The following is a 23,510-nucleotide window of genomic DNA, read 5'->3' as shown; positions in this document are numbered from 1 at the left end:
TTTTCATGTAAAAATGCTCAAAGGTTTAAAGGAATGTGACTCATCACTACTTCTTTTAGGCAGTATTTTTTTAATTGCAACTTAATAAACCTACAAATGGGGTAATCATATACAAATTCTTAAATATCTACTTTGAATCGAATAAAAGTGTAACAATATTTTTTTTAATACAGTAGTGGTGGGAGGCAAGAACACACTTATGAAATGAAAAGTGTTTCACATAAAAATTTAATTTTTCAGAATTAAGATTTAAGAAAATAACCTCAAAAATTAGGAGTTCGGAGCTTTTTTGTATGGCGAATAAGTAATTCGGTTTTTTTTTTGTTACTAGGTCGAATTTATATACCAGGTGGTGGCGGTGGCAAATTCAGGCAAATACGAGCGAATTCATTAATTTGTTATATATGGAGTTTCACATTTAAAACAACTCACTCATTAATAAGAATGTCAAACTTCATATATAAAAAATTAATGAATTCGTTCGTATTTGACTGAATTCGCCACTGTCATCACCTGGTATTTAAATTCGCCTTGGTGGTGGAAGTTGGGAATGCAGGTAAAATCGATCGAATTTATTAATTTTTATGTCAAACTCCATATCAAGGCGTAATAACAAGGTGGCCGCATAAAAGCAGACGTTTCTTAAAACGCCGTGGTTTAATGTAGGTCTTCTGGCAATCTTTTTTTATGTTTACATTTGTTATTATAAATAACAATATTTTTGCCCGCCTTGATTTTGACATTTATTCTACATTTAAACAAAATTTAATACGCATTGCTCCATATATAAGATATGCATGAATTCGCCCGTCTTTTATAATAAATTCCCCTTGATTGTTTCATTATTTTGCATTTTAGATGACTTAAAGCCAAACGTTTCAAAATCTATATACAAAAACCCCATTTACCGATCCCTTAAGTTGCAATTTAACATTTTGATAATATATAAATTTATAATTAAATAATAACTCTTATAATTTAATACTTAAGAACCAATAACCAAAATTGGTTCTTTTGTTTTTTTGATTTATGATTTTTTTGTGGGATTATTTTAAAGTTATATCAACCTAATAAAACTATAATTAATAAAATAATAATATTTCACTTTATATAAGACTATAGGAGACTATAAATTAGTTTTTTGGCACACACTGTTATGACTTTTTTTTTAGCGAAGAAAAAAAGGCACACTTACTTTTCCTCTTAGATTTAATCGATTTTATAACTTTTAACTGTCACTGATTTACTGGTTTCTCTATAGTGAAGTTCTAGGTTGAAGAAGAATTTCCATGCTTCACCTAGAGTTTTGTTCAATCTTCCCAACTACTCGGTCGTGTCTGGGGATCAATAGAGGGTGAATAGGATTTATAAGTATCGGATTCTCGCTTATGCTTGACAGTGCAGAAGAGTAACATGGATGTTATGAGACCGAAAAGTTGGGCAAATGCTATGCCCAAGCCAACGGCACCGATTATATTTAATTTATCTGTTAGCCAGTGTTGTAGGGAGTGAACGCATCCCTTATCCCACCATAAGGAGGGATTTTCAGATCTGAGAAATTAATATTCGAAATTATTGTATATTTTGTTTTAAGATGTTTTTATTAGAACCAACCTGCCACAATCTACTTTTATTAATAGACTATCGCCCGATCCCTCTGTGAGTATGCCTCGATTTTCATATAAAGGTTTGCAGCAAGATTCAGGCACCCAACGTTTGCCACTCCAGGACTGTATGTCATACCAATCTTCATAGGAGGAGACACCGCAACATTCAAACTAGGAATAAATAAAATTAATTAACATTTAACTTAAATATATAACAAATTGTTATGTTTTTAAAGTAAATTTGTTATAATTTTATGTTACTGAACAGTATTATTAATAAAAGATTTTACCGATGTCTGCACATTATCCCAAATTGTAGCAACCGAAGGCGCTATAAGCGAGCCACGATCCGTAGCATTATAATGTTGTTCTATGCCAAAACGTAACTCATTTGCCAAAGTACGACTCAGGCCACCACGGAATATAAATGCAATCGAACCGATTAAGAACTCACTCAAAAACAACGTAATAATTAACATGAAATACTGTAATAATAGGAAAATAATAGTTATTATTAAATTTGATTACATATTCCTCCATACTTACCAACACTAAAAGACAACGTGATTGCACCCAAGCTCCACAACAGCCCAGGAAAGATGTCACAAAGCCAATGACACCAATGCACATGAACACAGAGTCGGCACTTAAGGCAGCATGATCTGGCAGTAGTGTGGCATAGCCTTCATACGATAAACGCAACCAAATACCAGCTCCCAGAAAAGCACAACTACAAAGCTATTGTAGTTTTTTTTTTTTTGTTGGAAATATAGTGTAAAATGAAAATAAAAAATAATTGAAATGGAAATTTTGTTACTTTGTAGGTATTTAAACATAATTACAAACACATTATTTGATAAAAAATAAGTAAAATAATAAAGACTTAAAAAAATACATAAGCTGCCATTACTATGATACTACACGTAAAGTTTTAAATATGCGGGAGAATAGGGGGAACATTTCATACACACAGTGGGTAACAGAAATGTTGAATTAAGTTGTAAACATTTTGGAGGGGAAATTTAAAACAATGACAAGACATTTTTAACAGGAAGTAAATAGTTTAATTTAGTTAGTTAAGTTCAAGAAAGCAAAATCAAAACATGCTTATTTTGAAATCTTAGTTAGAAAAATTTTTAGCCCGCCCGTTCTGTAAAACTAATCTTAAGCTACGTTTCCGCATACACCGTAATCGGCACCGAAAACGAATTTCCATAAACGAATTTCCATAAAAAAAGTTCGTTTCAGAAATCGGCAACGAAAATTGGGAACGAAACGGCACCGATCAGTTACGAAAAACTTCAAGTAGGTTATTTTCGGTGCTGTAGGAACGAAATTATTTTAATTTTTTTTTTTATTTCAAATTTAAAGAAAATCAAAATGAATAAAAAACAAGTAAGAGTGCTATATTCGGCTATGCCGAATCTTATATACCCTTCACCTTTGTTGTGGATGCATTATTATTTTTTATAATTATTATATATGTATGTACATTGCCCACTTTCAGCGTACAGCATCCTAAATTTATCAATAACACAAAAAACAACAACAACGCCAAACGAACCCAGCAGTTCTAGGAGACAGTACCGAACTAGTGATTTTACCCATCATTTAGGGTGGGGGCTAGTTACTTCAATAGCCACGTGACTAGTCATTTTAACACGGGCATGTCCTAGGCAGGGGGTCAATTGTCTCTTTTTGATTACAATGGGACTGTCTAATAGCTGGTCCAAAGTAGGCAACGCATTGGATTCACAAACTGGTTACATAGCGTCAGTTACCTTGCTAGCTTTGTAACTGGTTACTTGATCAGTTACTTGACTAGTTATTTTAACACATGCATGTCCTAAGCAGGGGGTCAATTGACCCTTTTGATTACAATGTGACTATTGGATAGCTGATCGAAGGTAGTCAACGCTTGTGGTGGGTAAAATAAACTGCAGTACAAAAAAAAGTTTGAAGTGACTTCACCATAGGTTGCTAAGAGACACTAAAGTGACTATTGACTTCATGCTATGTTACATGCGATATCAGTATACTTAAGCAAAAACAAAAATAAACTGTATGAGAATTATATTAACACAATTTGTAAAAAACCAGTTTGTACGAATTACTCACAAAACGTTTAAAGTGACTACACTCTAGATTACTTAGAGACACTTAAGTGACAATTGTCTTCACGCTAGATTACTTGGGATGCATAAAGTAACCAATTGTCTTCTCTCTGCACTACAAAGTGCACACACGTGTCAAATGACCAAAATATATAAAATGGAGTCAGCCAAGTGATAAGACATTTGTGACAATTACTGTCTTTAAGGGATACATTGACTACTTGCTTAACTGCTGGGAAACAAAACACCAAAAGCAAAAACAAAATACGCAAGCCAATGAAACCAACACACGTCCAAACTTACGTTTAATTGTATAAAAAACAACAACGCCAAAAGAAACAAAACACACATACGATTTGTTGCTTTTTTGTCCAAACATACAATTTGTTGCTTTTTTGTCAAAAAAACCAACACACAACCAAACAAACGTTTAGTTGTATAAAAAACAACAACAACGCCAAAAGAAACAAAACACAAAAAAAAAAACAAAATACGCAAAGCATGCACAACCAAGCATACGTTTTGTTGCTTTTTTGTAAAAAAAACCAACACACAACCAAACAAACGTTTAGTTGTATAAAAAACAACAACAATGGCAAAAGAAACAAAACACAAAAAAAAAAAACAAAATACACAAAACTTGCACATCCAAACATACGTTTTGTTGTTTTTTTGTCAAAGCATGCAATACATTGTGTTTTTTGATGAAATTTTCAGAGGTTGTCTCGGATTTTTGCTCATATCTCCGTTATTTATGGACGGATTTTGCTTTAAATAGCAAAATTCTCGAAAGTATGTCTGACAGAATTGTTGAAGATTTGGTTCCCGGAGATATCTGGGGCCTTCAGAAAATTGATTTCAACAGACAGACAGACAGACAGACAGACAGACAGACGGACAGACAGACGGACATGGCTAAATCGACTCCGCTATCTATAAGGATCCAGAATATATATACTTTATAGGGTCGGAAATGAAAAATGTAGAAATTACAAACGGAATGACAAACTTATATATACCCTTCTCACGAAGCTGAAGGGTATAAAAATAAATTTTCTTTATTGGAAGAGGAAAAAATAATAGATTTTGTCAAAGATTGTGAAATTCTATTTAATGTGCGACATCCAAAATTAAAAAATAATTTCGTTTCTGTTTTATGTCGCAACGCAAAAACACGAAAACAATTCAGAAACGAGACGGTGACGAACACCAACGTTTTTCAGTTTTCGTTATCGGCGCCGATTACGGTGTACCAATTTGGACATACGGAATCCAATTATGGGGAACAGCAAGCAATACCAGTATAGATACAGAGGGCACAATCCAACATTCTTAGAACCATGACGGGAGCTTCATGGTACATAAGAAACGTCATCATCCGAACCCGCTCGCAAGGCTACTTACAGTAACTCAAGATAGCTCAAGGCTGCGTAGAGCTGATTTACCACTCATCTAATTTTCCAAATATGATTCTCCACTGAGAGAACAATAATAATATTATAATAAACGTATAAATAAAAAAAAAGTAAAATTTTCGTTTTTAAAACGAACTAAATATTTTGATGTTCTGTAAATCGATTCCACAAGATTTTCAAGATTTATATTCGAGTAAACAAAACAGTTTCATTAAACAAAATTTTACGATTTGCAGAACATCAGTTTAAAAAATCACACGTTCTTGTAATCCCTCGATTTACAGAATAAACAGTAAATCTTTAAATTCTACTCTGAGCTTATTTTTATTGATAATAATATTTTTAATTTGTCTGGTTTATAATTCAAAATTTTCAAACAAAATTTTCTTTATAAAGCTTTGATAAATTAGTTCTATAAACCAAATCCGAGTAAAGTTTTCGTTTAACGAATTTACGAGGCCGGATCAATAAGTCCTTGACTTTTTGAATTTCCCGACTTAACTGAATGTGTAACACTGCTACTGTCAACAGGCATCTGTCAGTTGACTCCAAATCACTCGTGCATAATGTTCAATGTGACATGAGATGTGTGGTACGTATTGCCGTCCTCTAGATACCACATACCAAGCCAAAGGAAGTTGACTGTGATGGCATGGCCAACGTCGATCTTAATGAAATATCGACCGATGACTCCGCCAGTCCAAAATCCACACCAAACAGTGACTTTTTCAGGATGTATTGGAAGCTCTTGGATCTCATGTGGATTGGTATCGTCCCAAAATCAACAATTTTATTTGTTGACTTACCTATTCATCCAGAAATGTGCCTCACCGTAAAATGGGAAGCGTGTGAAACATAGCCCGTCAATTGCACGTGCTTTTTTAAGTATACGAGGCATCTTTATCCATTACCTTTTTTGTCGTTTTCAAAACCGATTCCGACCATGATTGGATTCTATGACAACCTCGACTATATACATTTCTGAAAAATCGGTTCACTTTTGTAAAAGCTACGAGCTCTAAAGGTTTTTTTTACACTCCAGGTGTCCAACTATGACAGCCTGTAAACTAACATTCTATTCCAACAGGGTTTTTTAAAGTTTAACCTACTGAACGCTTAGGTCCAAACAAAACTCATTATTTTTCCAACGGACCTGAAGTTAAACATATTCATATATAAAACCATTATTTTTACTATTGGTACCACTGTGCCCCGTTGTGAAGACTTCTGAAGAAGTCATTAATAAAATGTTATGAGCTAAGAATGTAAAATCGATTATAGAATTGTTTACGTAATGGCTGATATATTACTGAATGATATCTTACTGTCACTCACTGTATTTTGTTGTTAAAGAAAAGTTACAAATCATTTTTACACAGACAATTAAATGTCATTAGCGTGGGAATCAGTGACTTCCATTATTACTTGTATTAGAAGTTTAAATATTTGTTTTAATTTTACTACAAAAATTACAAATTTGTGTATGTATTTGTATAATTAAGTATGTATGTATATAAAAAAAAGAAAACTGTTTGTAATATGAGATTTAATAATTACTAGCTCAAGTCATGACAATTTTTTACAGATTTGTTTATATTTTAACTTTCATAATTATTATGAACATAAATTGCTATTACCAACTTAAATTCCAACTTCCCAAAAAAAAAAAAACTTTTGCTAAAATCGAAATTAAGGCCATTCGGAACTAAACGAATTTTGTGTAGTTTGCTGTCTGCCGTTCTAGTTGTAAACTCATCTTGAATGAGCTTAATTTTAAATTGTTGGCAGTTAAATTGTCATTTACAAGCTGAAATGATGCCATTCTACACGTACCACTGTACATTATCATTATTATTATCATTATTATTACATTGAGGTACGTAGTACGAGCAGCAGTGGTTTATTTAACTTGTTTCTTTTCTTTAAGTTCAATGTCCAAGCTTTCACTTAATGTCTGCCTATTAGAGTGGGGAGGAGTGTTGTAGTGTCAAGTAAAGTCTTCTTTCTATCACGTCTCACTCTATTCTTGTACAGATTATCAAAAACTGTCAAAGATATCCATCCATTCTCTCTTTTATTTAGTGTTTTTGCTGAAATTATTTTGTCAACAGCCAACACAAATATGAATGAATGAATAAATGATAGCAATGTTTAGTTTAATGAAAATGTTGAATGAAAAGTTGGCTTTTAGTTTTTAACAAATATGGACTCACTTCTCAAGTTTTAAGGAAACTGGAAACTAGTAATGTTTAGTTTTATTTTTAGCAAAGTCTCTAATAATTAAATATTTTTAGTTGCAAACTCATCCCCAAAACAACTTTCTCCACCTCCCTTACTTACATATTATTTTCATAACTTTTTAAAAAAAAAAAATCAAATGAAATAAACTGCAATACAATATAATTTCCGTAGCAGACAACAAAGATTGTTCGTTAAAGATTATTTATTGTTAAATAAAAGTATTCATAAATTGTAAATACCCGTACGAACGTACATTATTAATGTCTGTAGATGGGCTGCAACAGTTTAAAAAATCATGGAAATTTCAAATAAAAAAAAAAACTTTTCAGACAATGAAAGATAAACACCATTTACCTTTATACTTTTTTATATTTATACGATACAAGATACAAGTTCATATGTAACTGAAGTAAAGGGTATTTCATTGAGAGCTTCCTATCTTTAAATTTAAATAAAATAAAGTATGTGTCAGATATCATCGAAATTTTTTAATCGTTTGAAAGGCCTATAGAATTCATCGTGCAAATGACTGCCGCTCGTTCACACCTAATGTCCAATTTTCCATGGCGGATAAATCTGCTTAATGTTTGATTTAAGGGTCTCTGTGGTTTAAGGCTTATTCGCATGTCTGACTAAAGAAAACCCCATAAGAAGAAGCCTAACGGAGTAAAATCGCACAATTTGGGTGAACAGTTCATATCACCACCACCATGTCCCCAAATCGCTCGTGCAGAATGTCCAAGTAGCATGAGCTGTGTGGCACGTAACCACATGATGTCCATAACATGAGATTCAGGCCAAAATAAGTTGTTCATCATTGACCTATAGCACTTGCCGCTGACAGTTATGACCTGACCAATGTCGCGACATTCTCAAAGAAATATGGTGACTTTTTCGGAATGCATTGGACGCTCTTGGATCTCATGTGGATTTCTATCGTCCCAAATTCGACAATTTTGTTTATTGAAGTACCCATTCATCCAGAAATGGACCTGATCGCTGAATATGATTTTTTGATGAAAAACGAACAGTACATCCATTTGATAAAACTATTTTATTATTGGCACGTGTTGCAGAACGCTTTATGTGTCCACTGTGATTTGTAGTAGTCATATGTAGCTTCAACAATAAGGCCGCTATCAATTGTCAAAGTTCAGAAGTCCCTATTGGAAGACCCTTTATTGTAGAAGAGTTTGTATGTTAGTGCATAAATATAGCCTAATATTTATAAAAAGACAAAGATTTGTGTTCTATTAAAGAAGAGGAAACCGATTTCCAAACTAAATAAAGTAAGAATATAGAGTCGGTCATGTTCGACCATGATCAATACAAAATTTAGTAATAAGAATTGCGACTCAGTATTACTTTCTATGAGATAGAATTACATTCAGTGATTCTATGAAATTCTGAGTCAATTGTTATACATTAAGGTGAATATTTTACCATTAGTTTTTGACGCTACAAACATAAGCACAAACTCATATTAGCCTCCCAACTATAGAGGAGTAGAGCATAAAAATCGGCGTTAAAGCTAACAGTCTTTCCCAGCCAGTCCCTATACCCGTTTACGTGACTAGTGATTTATCATGACTTACCCATAAAATAATGTTGAGCCAGCAAAATGTCCTTCTTATGCATGTGTAACCTGCATTTGCCATATTTGTAAGATGTTAACTGTAATAAGAAAAAAAAATGTAATTATTATAATTTTAGTTTCAGACGTAGTAAGATTAAACTGCATTAACAGGTGATCAAGAAATACTAAAAATATCAATCAGGTCGTGCTCTAAAAAGTATCCCAGAATTTCCAATCCGTGGTAAGCAAAGACAGTGGCAGAATACGATGTGACAGCTATCTTGTTGTGTCTTATTTCTGACTTTCTGGTTGAATTTTCCGTTTTGGTGTATTCAGGAACTTATTTCACGGATAATATTTTTGCGGAACATTTTAACCCCTTAAATCCGTTTTAACTCATTAATTACCGGAAATTTAAACGTTGGAATTTTTTGATGAAAATTTCAGGAACGTATTATGTATCATTTTTAATACGCATTTTTTTAATACAAATTTTTTTTGACGCATAGTTTTTCTGAAAATTGCCGTGTGTTTGACCACACGTTGGTACTGTTAAGTGTATTGAAATCATTTGTTGGTACAATTTTTTTTAGTTATTTATGTTGTTTATGGTATGTATTTTGGAAAGTATATTAGCAATTAATGTTTCAAAGTAGTTAGACGTAAACCAAGGTTACCAATAGATCGATTGTGTCGTAATTACAAAAAATATTTAATTACCAATGTCACTATCAGTACCAACGTGTGGTGAAACACACCTAGCGGCTTGTATATTCACCAGTACGCTGGTTAAATGGCCTCAGGTTCCTTTTTGGAGATTTAGTAACACACGGCAATACATATACGGCAATACATATAATTCGGATTTTTTTATATATATTATATAATTAATTTAAAAAGAGTCCATTTTTGGACCCTTTTTCAATCACCACTTATGAAAAGAAAATTTTCCAAAAATATTTTTTGTTGGTAAGAGACCAAACCTTAATATAAATGCCTCATACATTTAATTATTTATATTTATCTGTGTTTTATATTTACTCAACGTTAGAAATGATAAACTTCTGTTCAAACACACGTCGGTAAGAAATGGGTTAATTGAGTTTGTTGCTCTTTTTTAAAAGAAAGACAAAAAAACCCATGCATTGTGGATTTAGAGGGTTAATATATTCTAAAAAAATGTTCTCCTTAACATTTCTCATAACTTTGCTGAACACATTTTATACCTAAAATGTAAGGATCACATGGTTTCTTATGACGATTAACAATAAGAATGTGCCAGAGTTGGGAAACTTTCAAAACGCCGATATACGTGTCTTTTTTCAACTTCGTGAGAAGGGTATATATAAGTTTGTCATTCCGTTTGTAATTTCTACATTTCCAACCCTATAAAGTATATATATTCTGCATCCTTATAGATAGCGGAGTCGATCAAGCCATTATATATAAAACCATAGTAAGTTGGACCTACAATGGGTCAAAATCGTAAAAATTTTTTTACCCGATTTTTTTCGCTAAATATTAAAAAAAAATTTAAAAAACATAAAATAAAATTTTAAAGTTTAAAAAAAAAAATATAAAATTTAAAAAACAATTCGAAAAATTTTAAAGTTTAAAAAAAATTTTAAAGTTTAAAAAAAAATATAAAATTTAAAAAACAATTCGAAAAATTTGTTTCCAAAAAATTAAAAAAAACTGGAAAAAAATTTTTTTTTACCTAAAAATATTTAAAATATTTATTTTGAAGTATACTTTGGCTTTAGAGATGAGTTTTCCCGGGGTTCAATTTAAGTCCACTCCTATATGAGAATGTAAATCATGTGGATTTACTTAAAAACGAAAACTTTATTCGGATTCCGTATATTTATATATTATTATTTATTATATTTATATATTATTTTTTATAGAATTAATTCTTTATTTAATCATTCAAATTAGCTTGAATTCAAATATATTACAATATATATTTTTCTTGAATTCAAATCTAGTATAATTCTAGGATTACAATTTGTAAAGGATTAAAAGAAAAACAAAACTGAATGTAAAAAATAGTTTAATTCAATTTGAATTCGATTTGAATTAACAAAAATTTAATCATTCAAGGATTCAATGAATTCTGTTATGAATTAATTCAACTTTGAATAAATCTAAAGAATTAGATATTGGGGACAGATTTATGGAATGAATGACTGCGATTGTTTAATTCTGAATTAAGATTTTAGCGAATTAAGCTTAAATTGAATTAATTAATTTAAAGCTTTTTGAGTAAATATTTACCACGTATTACTTATCTTAATAAGCAAGAAAACCTAAAATCCAGAGAAACAGATCTGTCAGTAAGACTTTCTATTATAACACGTCTTAAATCAGTTTTCATAGTACTAAAAATTCAATCATTTACTATAACTCGATTTTAAATAAAAATTTATTTAAACATCGAATTTTCACTAAAAATTCGAATTTGTATTCGATTTTTCACAATTGTCCTTAAAAATTTTATTTAAATTAAGTGTATCTGAGGTTGTCAACAGCTTTTATAGCTCGATAAAAAAATTCCCAAAGATGTGAAAATTTCGACTAGAAAATTTTTGTATACGATCACAATAAGGTTTCTTTAATTTCCGTACACTCAACTACAAAAAAGGTTTTGATTTAATTGCCTAATAACTGTCACATCATAGAGGAAAATGTGTCATAATTTTATAGAGTTATATTTATTAAATGCAATCATCTAAATGACTGAATCATCCATCCATTATCTTATTGGTGCAAATCTAGCAGATATTTTCATGGTTTTTCTCTCGATTCAATGGCTTTTTTAAAAAATGTCTTTTGTGTGTGAATAGTAGGCATTATTTATTTATTATTTATTTGAAATAAAGATGCAATATGTTGCGAACAACAAACTTGCATAAAAGTATTTTATAGATGTAGATACATATGTTTAAAAGTATCTTATTATGTTTTGGTTATTCGAACTTCTTTCTTTTCTTTCATAACTATGATTGACAATTGCATAAACTACTTAAGTAGATTGTTTGCTTATTTGTTGCTACATATATTATATTGTATAATAGAAGACAGAAGACAAGACAGTCAGAGTCTTGTATTTTTAGCGTTCAGTTGTTCATATGTCTGTCAGTCTGTCCGTTTGTCTAACTACTTTAGATATTTGTTTGTATTGTATCTCATATGTATGGCTTACATTGACTTGGGTGAGTTAACAAGTAATTTCGTTTTGTTTCTATTATTAAAAGGTTATTAACTTTAGCTTTAACATTGAAATATAAATTATATTTAAATTGAATTAAGGGACACATGTAGGTGCTAAATAATCTCTCGTTTAGCACTTATATATTTTATTAGTTTAAATTATTGCATATTTAAGATAGTAAGTGATCGGTTTTAGTCTATTAAGCGTTAGAGTTTTGTTAATTTGTTTGTTTGTTTTTATTTAACATATTATTCTTGTTGTTTAATATTTTTATTATTTTAAAAATAACATTAAAACTAATTTAAAACTGGACCAGTGGCATTAAAATAAAAAAAAAGTTGTAGGAAAATCAGGTTTGATTGTTAATTTAAATGTAGACTTTTTGCAATTCATTAAAAATATTATTAAGGGTAGTCATCACAAGGTATAAGTTTATTTCAAAGCTGATTAGTAATTTTAAAATCATAGAGAAGTATTTTATATCAAAATGAGTAAATTATGAAATATTATGAGCTGCTGAAATCAGAGCATACCATCACAGCGAACCTATATCGAATGCAACTGATTCGTTTGAAGCGAGTATTGGCCGAAAAACTCGCAGAATATGCGGTCAGTCATGAAACCGAAATATTCCATCATGACATCGATCGGCCACATGTTGCAATACCTGTTAAAAACTATTTAGAAAGAAGTGGCTGTAAAGTTTTACCTCACCCGCTTTATAGTCCAGGCTGAGCCCAGTTCAAATACTATTTGTTTTGATCGATGCATAACGTAGGCTTAGTAGTCGAGATATATGTAAAAAAAATAGAGGTAGTTGCTCATATCTCAGCCATTTATGAACCGATTCTCCCGATTTTAAATAGCAACAGAACCAGGACTTTAACCAATATTTTTATGAATCACTCATGTTTTTAAGATATAGGGGGGCTTTGGAAAGTTGATTTCAACAGACTGATGGACATGGCTACATCGACTCCGCTATTCATAACGATCCAGAATATATACTATATATGGGGTCCTAAATGAAAAATGTGGAAATTACAAACGGAATGTGAAGAAATGGCATAAAACGACAATTTAAAAATTTAAACATAAAAGTATTTTAAAGTATAAGAACTAAATAAAAAAATAAACAGTGTATTTTTTTATTTTCCTACTTGTTTTAGAATAAAGTAAAATTCTTTAAAATATGTCCAGATTAGATTCTGTTACGAGCTCTACAAAGTTTTGCAAGCCAGAGGTGATAGACTTTGTCACCCTGTATATCACCATGTATTCCACCAACAGGGTGGTATTTGATTTTCTGAAAGCTTATGTCATCCTCTATGATGCGTTTGTTCATTATTTTGTAATCGGATCAATAGTTTAGAATATACAGATTTATTACCACTTTTTTTCGATCGACCCCACTGTTCAATGCCGCACAGTGGTTTAGAAACTTTTTTTTTGGAAATAATTCGGTATCTTGGGAATTATTGGATATATTGTTACGAAATTTCACATGGTTTGAGCTGAGGTGTTTTTGAGTTGATTTACGTTTGTTCAGCTTCCCAGCGATAATGGGGGCCAATGCGTAGCCCCCCAAAGTTGGTCACCTCGGGTCTCCAATTTTTTAAAAAAATCGCCAAAAATCAATTATGATCCGAATGAACTGAAATTTTAAATATAAATAGTCCTTGAGTAAGTCTACAAAAAATACGCTTACAAGTGTAGGTTATCTCTATTAGTTGAAGAGATATTCAGGTTTATTTATTTATTTTGTCCAATTTTGCTCTTTCTTTTTATGGTTTTTTAGATATGGCGGGCCTCGGGGGGTCGAAATTTAATTTTAAAATATCAGCTATATTGGCGATAAAATTCTAAATAAAATAAAAACAACTTGCTAACAGTTATCTGTTCCCTATAAAAAGTTATACGCATCCAAAGATGGAACTTGTAAAAAGGGCCGTATTTTTTCGTTTTGTCCCAAAAAAGCCCATATATTTTTTCTTTTGTAGAAAAAAATTTTCTTCGGGACTATATAGAATTTTTACATGATCCGGAAGGACAACTTAATGCAAAAGCGTGTAAAGAAAAATTTGACTCACTTAATCGGACATATCACCTCGCAGACCTATCCAAACTTGGCCAATTTAAAAAAAAAAAATTCGGTTTGAGTAAAAAATTCTAAAAAGGCAAAGCACGCATCCACGAAAAAGCACCATATTTGTATAACCCCGTATGTTTCTTAAATATTTACTAAGTGTTTTTACTATCAAACGGTAAATAACGTCACAGTAGGCACTTTTCTAAAAAAAAATCAGTTTTTGGAACACATTTTCCCCGTTTTAGGAATTTCGGTATTTGAAAATAAAAAATGTCAAAAATTCTAATGCCATTGGTTTAAGGACATTTGAGTCGATATTGGTTCACAAATTTTGTTATGATATCTTTAACTGTTAAAATTTTACATTCATTCAAATTTTGTATTTTTATACGTGGAAAATCACCATATTGTAATTTTTTTAGTTTTTAAGGTAAATGACGTCCCAAAATTTTTTAAAATTATTTAATTTTACTAAAATTAACTAAAACCCAATTGTTAACAAAACTGATTATTTTTATCTTCTTTATTTATTTATCCGTAGATTTGTATTAAAATCAGTTTTCATTCATAAATACTCTTTCTATATCAAGACTATTCCAAAGTACTAAGGCCTTAAAATGTGTGAATTATTATAAATTAAGTCAAGGTCGTTAATATGAAAATTCATTAACAAATCTACAAACTTGTTACTTTTTGTAAAATCACAATACTAGAATTACTTAAAGATATTAAGCATATTAAATAAATCCAACATAATATTATTTTTAATAAATTTCAAACAAACTAGCATTAAATTTAATAAACACTTTAAATTTGACCATCCTCTGTTCTAAACTAGAACCTTGAGCTTTAAGTCTAAATTGGGTCAAGTTGACAATATAAATTTGCAACAGTTTTTAAACGAGTGCAAGAATTATGACCCTCTTTTGTTTTGTTTTTTTGATTCAACTATTCCCCCAACTAATATCACTGTAACATCATGCAACAGTCGCATCATTCAAACAAGTAAATATGTACGTACGAGTATTAAAACAAAACATCTTCATAAATCATATTTTTTATTTTTATTTTCATTTTGTTATTTATATTAATTATATTTTTAAACCACATTCACACTCTATTTAAAAAACTATTGTCTATACATATACAAACAGTTTCATTTTTTTTTTTTTTGGAAAATTAAATCTGTATTTGAAACCAAATAGAAAAAAACTGCAGTTTCCGCCAACAAATCGCAACAAGAACAACACAACAGTAGTAACAATGAAAAAATGGCATTTCCGTTAATTTATAAATTATATCTAATAAAACAATAGCGAAAAAATCGTTATAATAGCAACAATATGTAGCAGCAACAGCAGCAGCACAAAACAGCAAGAACAACAACTGAAGCCAAAATGAATTTATGTATTTTTAACAAATATGTATAAACGACAACATAGTCAGTCCGTCAAAAAACAAATCTGTCTATCAGCGATTCGCAAATGTTACTTATCTAGGAGATAAACTTATAGGCTGGTACTTATTTCGTATATTTTTCGAGATTCCATAAGTTTGTAATGCTAAAATTTTGAAACATTTGTACAATATAAATTTATTCAATGCCATTGTTATCTATGACATTTTCCCATCTTTCTGGTAACTTATGGATCCACGCCAAAATAATTGATCACCTTTTGAGGCCAAGAACGTATCTAGCCAATTTCGAAAACTCTGTTCTGAAGTGAAGCGTATCCCAGAGAGAGCGTTCTGAATCGATCGAAACAAATAGTAGTCGGACGGGAATCTGCTGTTTACAAACGTTTTGAAATTGCAGATTGAATAGCTCAAAATGATTTTTCAAGCTCTTATTGAGTTTGACTACAATCTTCATGGAGTAATGCCTCCAATTCTTTGTCTTCAAACTTTTTTGCCTGTTCTGGGTGATATTTGTATTCCATCTCAAAATCACCACTTCTTAACCGCACAAATCATAAGCTACGGTGAGCAATCTGTGTGTTTTTTTTCAAATTAAAGAAGTAACGCAAAACATATAAGCCCATGTCGGCTTATATGTTTATCGACTATCGGTTTTTTGAGCATTTCTCTTCATCAATCTAGCCTTCCTTTTGGAACCATTCATCAATGTTTCTTTATGCATCGCTAATAAATATTTTAACTACCAACTACCTGAGATAATTTAAATTAATGAGAGTAAAAACAATATTAAAATTGCAAAGCGATCTGAGTACAGATACACTTAATATCGTTAAACTTTCCAAATCAGCCCCATCGTTTACTGAAGACCTTAATGTTTGAATGTTGAAACAACATTCCCAAGAAGTTCGACAAATATTAACATACTGAGACTTCAATAATACCTCATATAACGCAATTGATGAAACACATTCCATTCCGGTAGTCATTAGAAACTGGACTATGGAGTTGTTGCCATCATTAAGTTTGACCATTGCGGAATAACGGAAACCGTATGGACGACTAGAGGTTGTCCACGATATTGTGTTTAGATAGACTTATTGACTTGAGTCTCCGCGCATATGGTTATTGACGACGTAATAATATTGGAAAGGATACAACAGGCTAGAGATGACAATTAACTCGGCCAATACTATTCATGTGCCTTTTACAAGATCTCTCTTGTCAAACCAACTTTGAACAACTCTACTATTGAGTTCCCTAAGGAGTTTGGGATTATTCTTGTCAAACCACTAAGCTGGAACAGTCATATGTCCTGCATTATCAGGAATAACATAAGGGCGATTTATGGCTGATTTATCTTTGAAAGTCTAAAATCTAAAATGAATAGTCATGAAATAACATATCACAGGATAATGTCTATCTAATCATTTGTATATCAATAACTGGAGCCATCAGAACTTGCATATTCCACTGTCACAACATCTTGGTAAAGGATGTAATGCGCAATTCGCTTACATAATATATCCTGCATAAAAGCCGTTAAATTGGTGGTCTCAAAATATTTGAGAGTGACATTTACATCAGGGTACCTTAAGGGACCAGTAATCCCACTGGGCGGCCTTAGGATACTTATGGAATTGTTAACTGGATATTATAGTCATTGATACTATTAAAACGCAATACTTCTGTGGAACTGTCTAGATTCTGAGAGTTGCGAAATTTCTCAAAGAGGTGATGTTTTAAATCTTTCATCACATACAATTTTGAGTTTCATTTATATAGGGCTGTACGGAAGATTTATTGGGGTTGGTGCTTAGAACCAATTTAATCCAATCTAACAACATTCGATTCTTTTAACACCGGTAAACTGTTCAAACTCATGATTCTATGCTAAGGTGTTGTTTCTCAATTTGGTAGTCTTCAGTTTGCTAAAACAAAAAACTTAATCTGACATCTTTCAAGTCACATTGGTCCACAATAGAAATGGCTCATGTTCAGCCAGTTTACATTGGCACACGAGAAATATTGTCTTTCTAAATTTTGTGTTGAAGAGTTACGAGTTGGATAGTATAATAATAATTTGACTAACATTTATCTCTATGTTACCCAAGGCAGTATTAATGTTCTTTTAATATTTTAAGAAAATTTTAAAGTTTTATGGCTCTCTTCAGTTGTTAAACGACTTAAACGCTACAAGCATTTAAGTCGAATTGTCTAAAATCAGCTTTACTAAATATTCCACAAATGTATGTAGGTCTTGAACTCCAAAGGGTTTATGTGACGTATTAAAATCTTAATTTCGAAATATACTATTTACAGTAGTATTTCAGAAATTTAGTGCATATTTCTGAAATATTGGGTGTATGACTTAAAAATTCGGGAAAAAAGATCGCCCAGACCAGCCAATAAAGTTTGAAGACCGAGAATTGGATGCATTACTCCATGAAGATTGTTGTAAAACTGAACAAAATCTTGCAAAATCATTAGAATCTACTCAAGCAGCAATTTGAAAATGTTTGCGGGCAGTAGGATTCATTTAACAGCAGGGGAATTGGGTACCATACGAATTGAAGCCGAGAGACCTTAAAAGACGATTTTGCATCTATGCTATCTATTATGAGCTGCTGAAATCTGACCAGACAATCACAGGGGACATGTACCGAATGCAAGTGATTCGGTTTAAGCGAGCATTGGCCGAAAAACGATCAGAATATTCGGCCTGACATGAATTCTTAATATTCCATCATGACTAGGCCACATGTTGCAATACCTGTGAAAGAAGTGGTTGGGAAGTTTTGTTTCACCTGCCTTATAGTCAAGACCTTGCACCGTCCGACTACTATTTGTTTCGATCGATGCTTTGGAACAGAGTATTCGACATTGGCTTGATTCGTTCGTGGCCTCAAAAAATGAGCAGTTCTTGTGGCTTGGGATCCATATGTTACCAGAAAGATGTAAAAAGGTCATAGCTAACAATGGCCAATACTTTGAATACATTTATATTGTACAAATGATTCAAAATTAAAGTTAAATATTTTAAAAAATACCGCATTTTTAAATTATACGCCAAATATTATTCTAAATTTTGTGCAGAAGAGTACGAATGGAATAGTCTAAATGTAATTTGCAATGAAACCATTTAATATTAAAAGTAAATTCTTAATAAAATTTTACAGTTTTATGACACCCCTCAATAGCTAAAATTTTGTAAAAAAAGTTTTCATACTAATCTTTTAAATCGTATAGTCTAAAGTCAGATTTACTAAATATTCCTTACGTGGCGTATTAAATCGTTTATTGTAATTGAATTATATTTTTTGCAGTTGTATTTCAAAAAGTTCATGTATGATTCTGAAATATACAGGCCTGTCACACATTTTGTTCGGAATGGTTCCAATTCCGTAGTTTTTATTCCGATCGATTTCGTTTTAGATTCTTCAGATTCCGTGTAATTTATTAATTCCAAAAATATTTAATAACTAGCTTGACCCGGTGCGCTTCGCTACCCCTGTCGTAGTAAAATAAAAAATATATACCCTATTGACGCTTCCCAGTAAGGATCTATCTACGTTCCAAATTTCAATAAAATCGGTTCAGCCGTTTAGGCGTGATGCTCAAACAAATAAACAAACCAACAAACAAACTTACAAAGACATTTATATATTTATATAGAATTCTGTATTTCGGATTTTAAATAGAGAGCGTTTTTTATATTAAAACAAAATTGAAGTTTTTGGTACAGAAATTGAATAAAAATTTTAGAAAATATCAATTCCACTTTGAAAACTGAAAGTGATTTCATTCCGAAATAAATTTTCGTTTTACATTTTCTGAAGAAGCAAAATACGGAATTAATTCCACTTTCGATCGGAATGGAATTCTGTGACAGGCCGGATAATTCGGAAATTTTGAATATATTTCTTTATAAATTAAACGAGGTACTTTTATTATGGATCAAGTTTAATTTTTGAAAATTCTGAAATATAATAAGAAATAAATTATATTTGAACCCTTTAAATTATAACCATTATAATTATATGCAATAGTAAACTTTTAAATTAGTCGATTTCGATAATTAAATTTTAAAACTAATTATTATTTAATATTTTTGACTTGAAAACTTGTGACAGGTTTGTAACACAATTTGGGAAACACTGATTTCGAATATATGTAGTGCAAAAAAACACAAATACCACTTGTCCGCCGCCTGTTAAGTAGTCATAATCATAATAATAATAATAATATTTTCTGAACACATTTTATTTTATAAATTATAATCGCACAGTGGAAATTGTAATCAATTTCAATTTATTTTATTTATTTTTTTAAATTAATAATAATACTATCATCATCATCACACACATCATTATTATATTTTATGATTTAATATTATTTAATAAGATCCTTGTGCTACAAATTGAGCATTTAAATAAATGTCTGCTTTAGCTGTAATAAATTCATGATTTTTGTATATCAAAAAATCTTAAAAATAATCCAAAACATGATAAAATTACAAACAAATTAATCCACTCTTTAGGTAAATTCAAAATATGCCTCATTTTATTTTGGGTATTCAAAATCTCTTATTTGTTTTGAATTTAAATTTTCACTTTTTTTTGTGGTAATTTTCTAATTTTATGTAAATTCAAATATCTATGTACAATGGTATTTTGTGTTTGTTTTTAAAATGTACTTTTTGTTGAGACACTTAAATACACATAAATAAATTAAGAAATACAGAAATAAATAAATTGTATCTACTCTATTGCAATTGTTAATATACACAAACACAATTACACACCTTGTTCTGAATTAAATCGTTTTTTTTTTGTTGTAGTTTTGAGTGAAAATAATGTTTTTACAGGTTTCTTTTCTTTTTTAAAATTTCAATATTATGATTTTAACTTGGTTTATTGTTGTGCTCAAATTTGTGGTTTGTTGTTTTGCATTTAAATTAATTTAGATTTGTAAATAGTTTTTAAATAGTTGCTGCTGCTGTTGTTGTTGTGATTATTATTATTTCGTTTAGTGTTTAACATTATAATGAGATTTTCCACATTTGATTTGATTGCTTTTATATCTATCTATTCATTTATTTACTTTTTTTTAGCTTTCGTCAATTTATCACGTTCAAAAAAGGTTGATATTTCAAAAAAGTTCTTAACGCCGCGAGCATACAAAACGTACTGAATTGAAAATTTTTGAAATTGTTCAAATATTACAACAAAATATAATAATCTTCGCTAGAAGAAGATGTTGTCGCTGTGTGTGCACATGTCTGTTGTATCTTTTTTTTAAATTTTCGTTTGTTATCAAACAAGAATTTGTGCGATACAACACCACCACAACACAACGTACAACTTGTTTGTTGACATTCCACATATTAAGTGGTGATGCCACTTGTTTCTGGTTTCTTTATATTTTGGGAATCTTTATCCCAATTAGGTTCAATACCATAAATTAACATAGAGACGATGACTTATTGTTAAAAACCTAACTCTTGCCACATCTAAAAACTGGCCAGCAGTTATGCAAGTGTAGTCAATGTATTCCTTATAGACAGTAATTGTCCCTAATGTCTGACCACTTGGTTGACAATTTTGGATCATTTGACTGACACGTGTGATCTCTTTGTAGTGCAGAGAGAAGACACTTGGTTACTTTATAGATCTCAGGTAATCTAGCGTAAACACTATTGTCACCTAAGTGTCTCTAAGTAATCTAGAGAGTAGTCAATTTAATCCTGGTTTTTGTACAGCATATTTTTGTAAGTAATTCATACAAACTAGTTTTATACAAATTGTGTAATTATCATACAGTTTATCTTCTTTTTGCTTATGTATACTGACATTCCATGTAACTCACTCTACTTAACCAGTATGTGAATCCAATGCGTTAACTACTTTGGACCTGCTATTAGAGTCTCATTGCAATCAAAAAAGGTCAATTGACCCCCTGGTTGGGACATATTCATGTTAAAATAACTAGTCACATAGCTAGTTATGTAACTAGTTATGTAAATGATAGGTAAAATCACTAGCTCCGTACCATCTCCTAGAACGGCTGGGATTTGTTTAATTTTGTTTGACGGAGTGTCCGCCTCTAAACCTGAAAAACCAGACTAAAGTAGGTCAAAAATTTAATATCTAGTAAACTATAAAAGATGACTGTTTCAGTAAATGCGAATGAACATTTTCTTTCTTATTTTATAAATAGGACATCCTCGATTTTTTATATCTAATCTGTGGATATCTAATGATAGATCTTTTAAAGACCTTTGCAACGATGTATATAATTGGACATACAATCGGTCAAAATCGGAAAAAATATTTTTTTAACCCGAATTTTTTTTCAGCAAACAAATTTATTTTTCATACATTTTTTTATCTTATTCGCCATGAGTGAAGCTACGTTTCCGCATACACCGTAATCGGCACCGAAAACTAAATTCCATACATTTGCACCGAAATCAAGTTCGTTTCAGAAATCGGCAACGAAAATTGGGAACGAAACGGCACCGATCAGTAACGAAAAACCTGTCATTTGGGGCCGGAACGAAAACAACTTCAAGTAGGTTGTTTTCGGTGCTGTAATTATTTTTTTATTTCAAATTTAAAGAAAATCAAAATGAATAAAAAAAATAAATTTTCTTTATTGGAAGGGAAAAACTAATAGATTTTGTTAAAAATAATGAAATTCTATTTAATGTGCGAATCCAAAATTGAAAAATAATTTCGTTTCTGTTTTATGCCGCAACGCACCCAACTGAAACGAAAGCAATTCAGAAACGAGACGGTGACGAACACCAACGTTTTTCAGTTTCAGTTTTCGTTATCGGCGCCGATTACGGTGTATGCGGAAACCCAGCTTGAGTGGCAAGGGTATATATAAGTTTGTCATTCCGTTTGTAATTTCTACATTTTTCATTTGCGACCCCACAAAGTTATATATTCTGGATCGTTATAGATAGCGAAGTCGATATAGCCATGTCCGTCTGTATGTTGAAATCAACTTTCCGTAGCCCCCAAATAACTTACATACATGATTCATACATCAATATATCGGGAATTCTTCCGACTCGGAAGAAATCGGCCCACAAATGGCTAATATATAAGATAAAAAACCGGGAAAACTTCGATTTTTTACCTATTTTTGATCCATATTTGGATTACTATGTCATTAATATAGACAATATGGATATCTAATGATATATGTATATGTATTTCAAAGTCCATTGCAACGATTTATATAAGGCTTTAGTAAGTTGGACCTACAATGGGTAAAAATCGGGAAAATATTTTTTAACCCGAATTTTTTTTTTCATAAATTCATTTTCCAAAAAAAAAATGTTTTTTAAAAATTAAAAAAAAAATTTGAAAAAAATATTTTAAAAATAATAATAAAAATAAATTGGGAAAAAAAATGTTTAAAAAATAATCCCAAAAAAAATAATTTTGTTTAAATATAAATATTTAAAACAATTATGTTTAAGTATAATTTGGTGAAGGGTATATAAGATTCGGCACAGCCTTACTTGTTTTCACTAATAAATTAATTCAAAAATATAAAATAAATTTTTTCACAAAAAAAAAAATTTAAAAAAAAATAATTTTTTTTTTTAATTTTTATTATTATTTTTTAGTAACCATTATTTGTCTGCTTATTATTTGTGGCAACTATCCACTCAATCCCACATAAACTGGTATTTTCGATTCATTGTCAATCTTAAACTAAAAATTGTGTTGAGCATAAAAGCTTTTTCAACAAACTTTTCATATGTTTGTCACAAAACGAAAGCGATCAAAAGCGTTTTTTCCACCTGTTGAGAAATAAAC

General features: G+C 30.7%; 1 protein-coding gene across 1 annotated transcript; it reads right to left on the bottom strand.

Moving 5' to 3' along the window:
- Nucleotides 1–615: 615 nt before the first annotated feature.
- Nucleotides 616–9,057, bottom strand: Tsp5D (Tetraspanin 5D). The gene is made up of 5 exons (XM_065508561.1): nt 8,973–9,057; nt 2,154–2,345; nt 1,898–2,092; nt 1,615–1,778; nt 616–1,551 (listed from the first exon to the last, which is right to left on the bottom strand). Exons 1-5 carry the CDS (start codon nt 9,033–9,035, stop codon nt 1,311–1,313), a joined length of 855 nt encoding a protein of 284 aa, XP_065364633.1. The 5' UTR covers nt 9,036–9,057; the 3' UTR covers nt 616–1,310.
- Between the last annotated feature and the right edge of the window lie 14,453 nt (nt 9,058–23,510).

Source organism: Calliphora vicina, chromosome 4 (genome assembly GCF_958450345.1).
Source record: "Calliphora vicina chromosome 4, idCalVici1.1, whole genome shotgun sequence".
NCBI lineage: Eukaryota > Metazoa > Arthropoda > Insecta > Diptera > Calliphoridae > Calliphora > Calliphora vicina.
The sequence above is the reverse complement of the archived record's forward strand: the minus strand, read 5'-3'. Positions and strand labels throughout refer to the sequence as shown.

What these genes read in the sequence shown, in the direction of transcription:
- Tsp5D (XM_065508561.1), bottom strand. Translation starts at nt 9,035, where the DNA reads ATGGCAAATGCAGGTTACACATGCATAAGAAGGACATTTTGCTGGCTC. An exon ending in GGCTCAACATTATTTTATGG is followed by an intron (nt 2,346 to 8,972) that starts GTAAGTCATGAT and finishes AAACTACAATAG; the next exon opens with CTTTGTAGTTGTGCTTTTCT. An exon ending in GGGATAATGTGCAGACATCG is followed by an intron (nt 1,779 to 1,897) that starts GTAAAATCTTTT and finishes ATTTATTCCTAG; the next exon opens with TTTGAATGTTGCGGTGTCTC.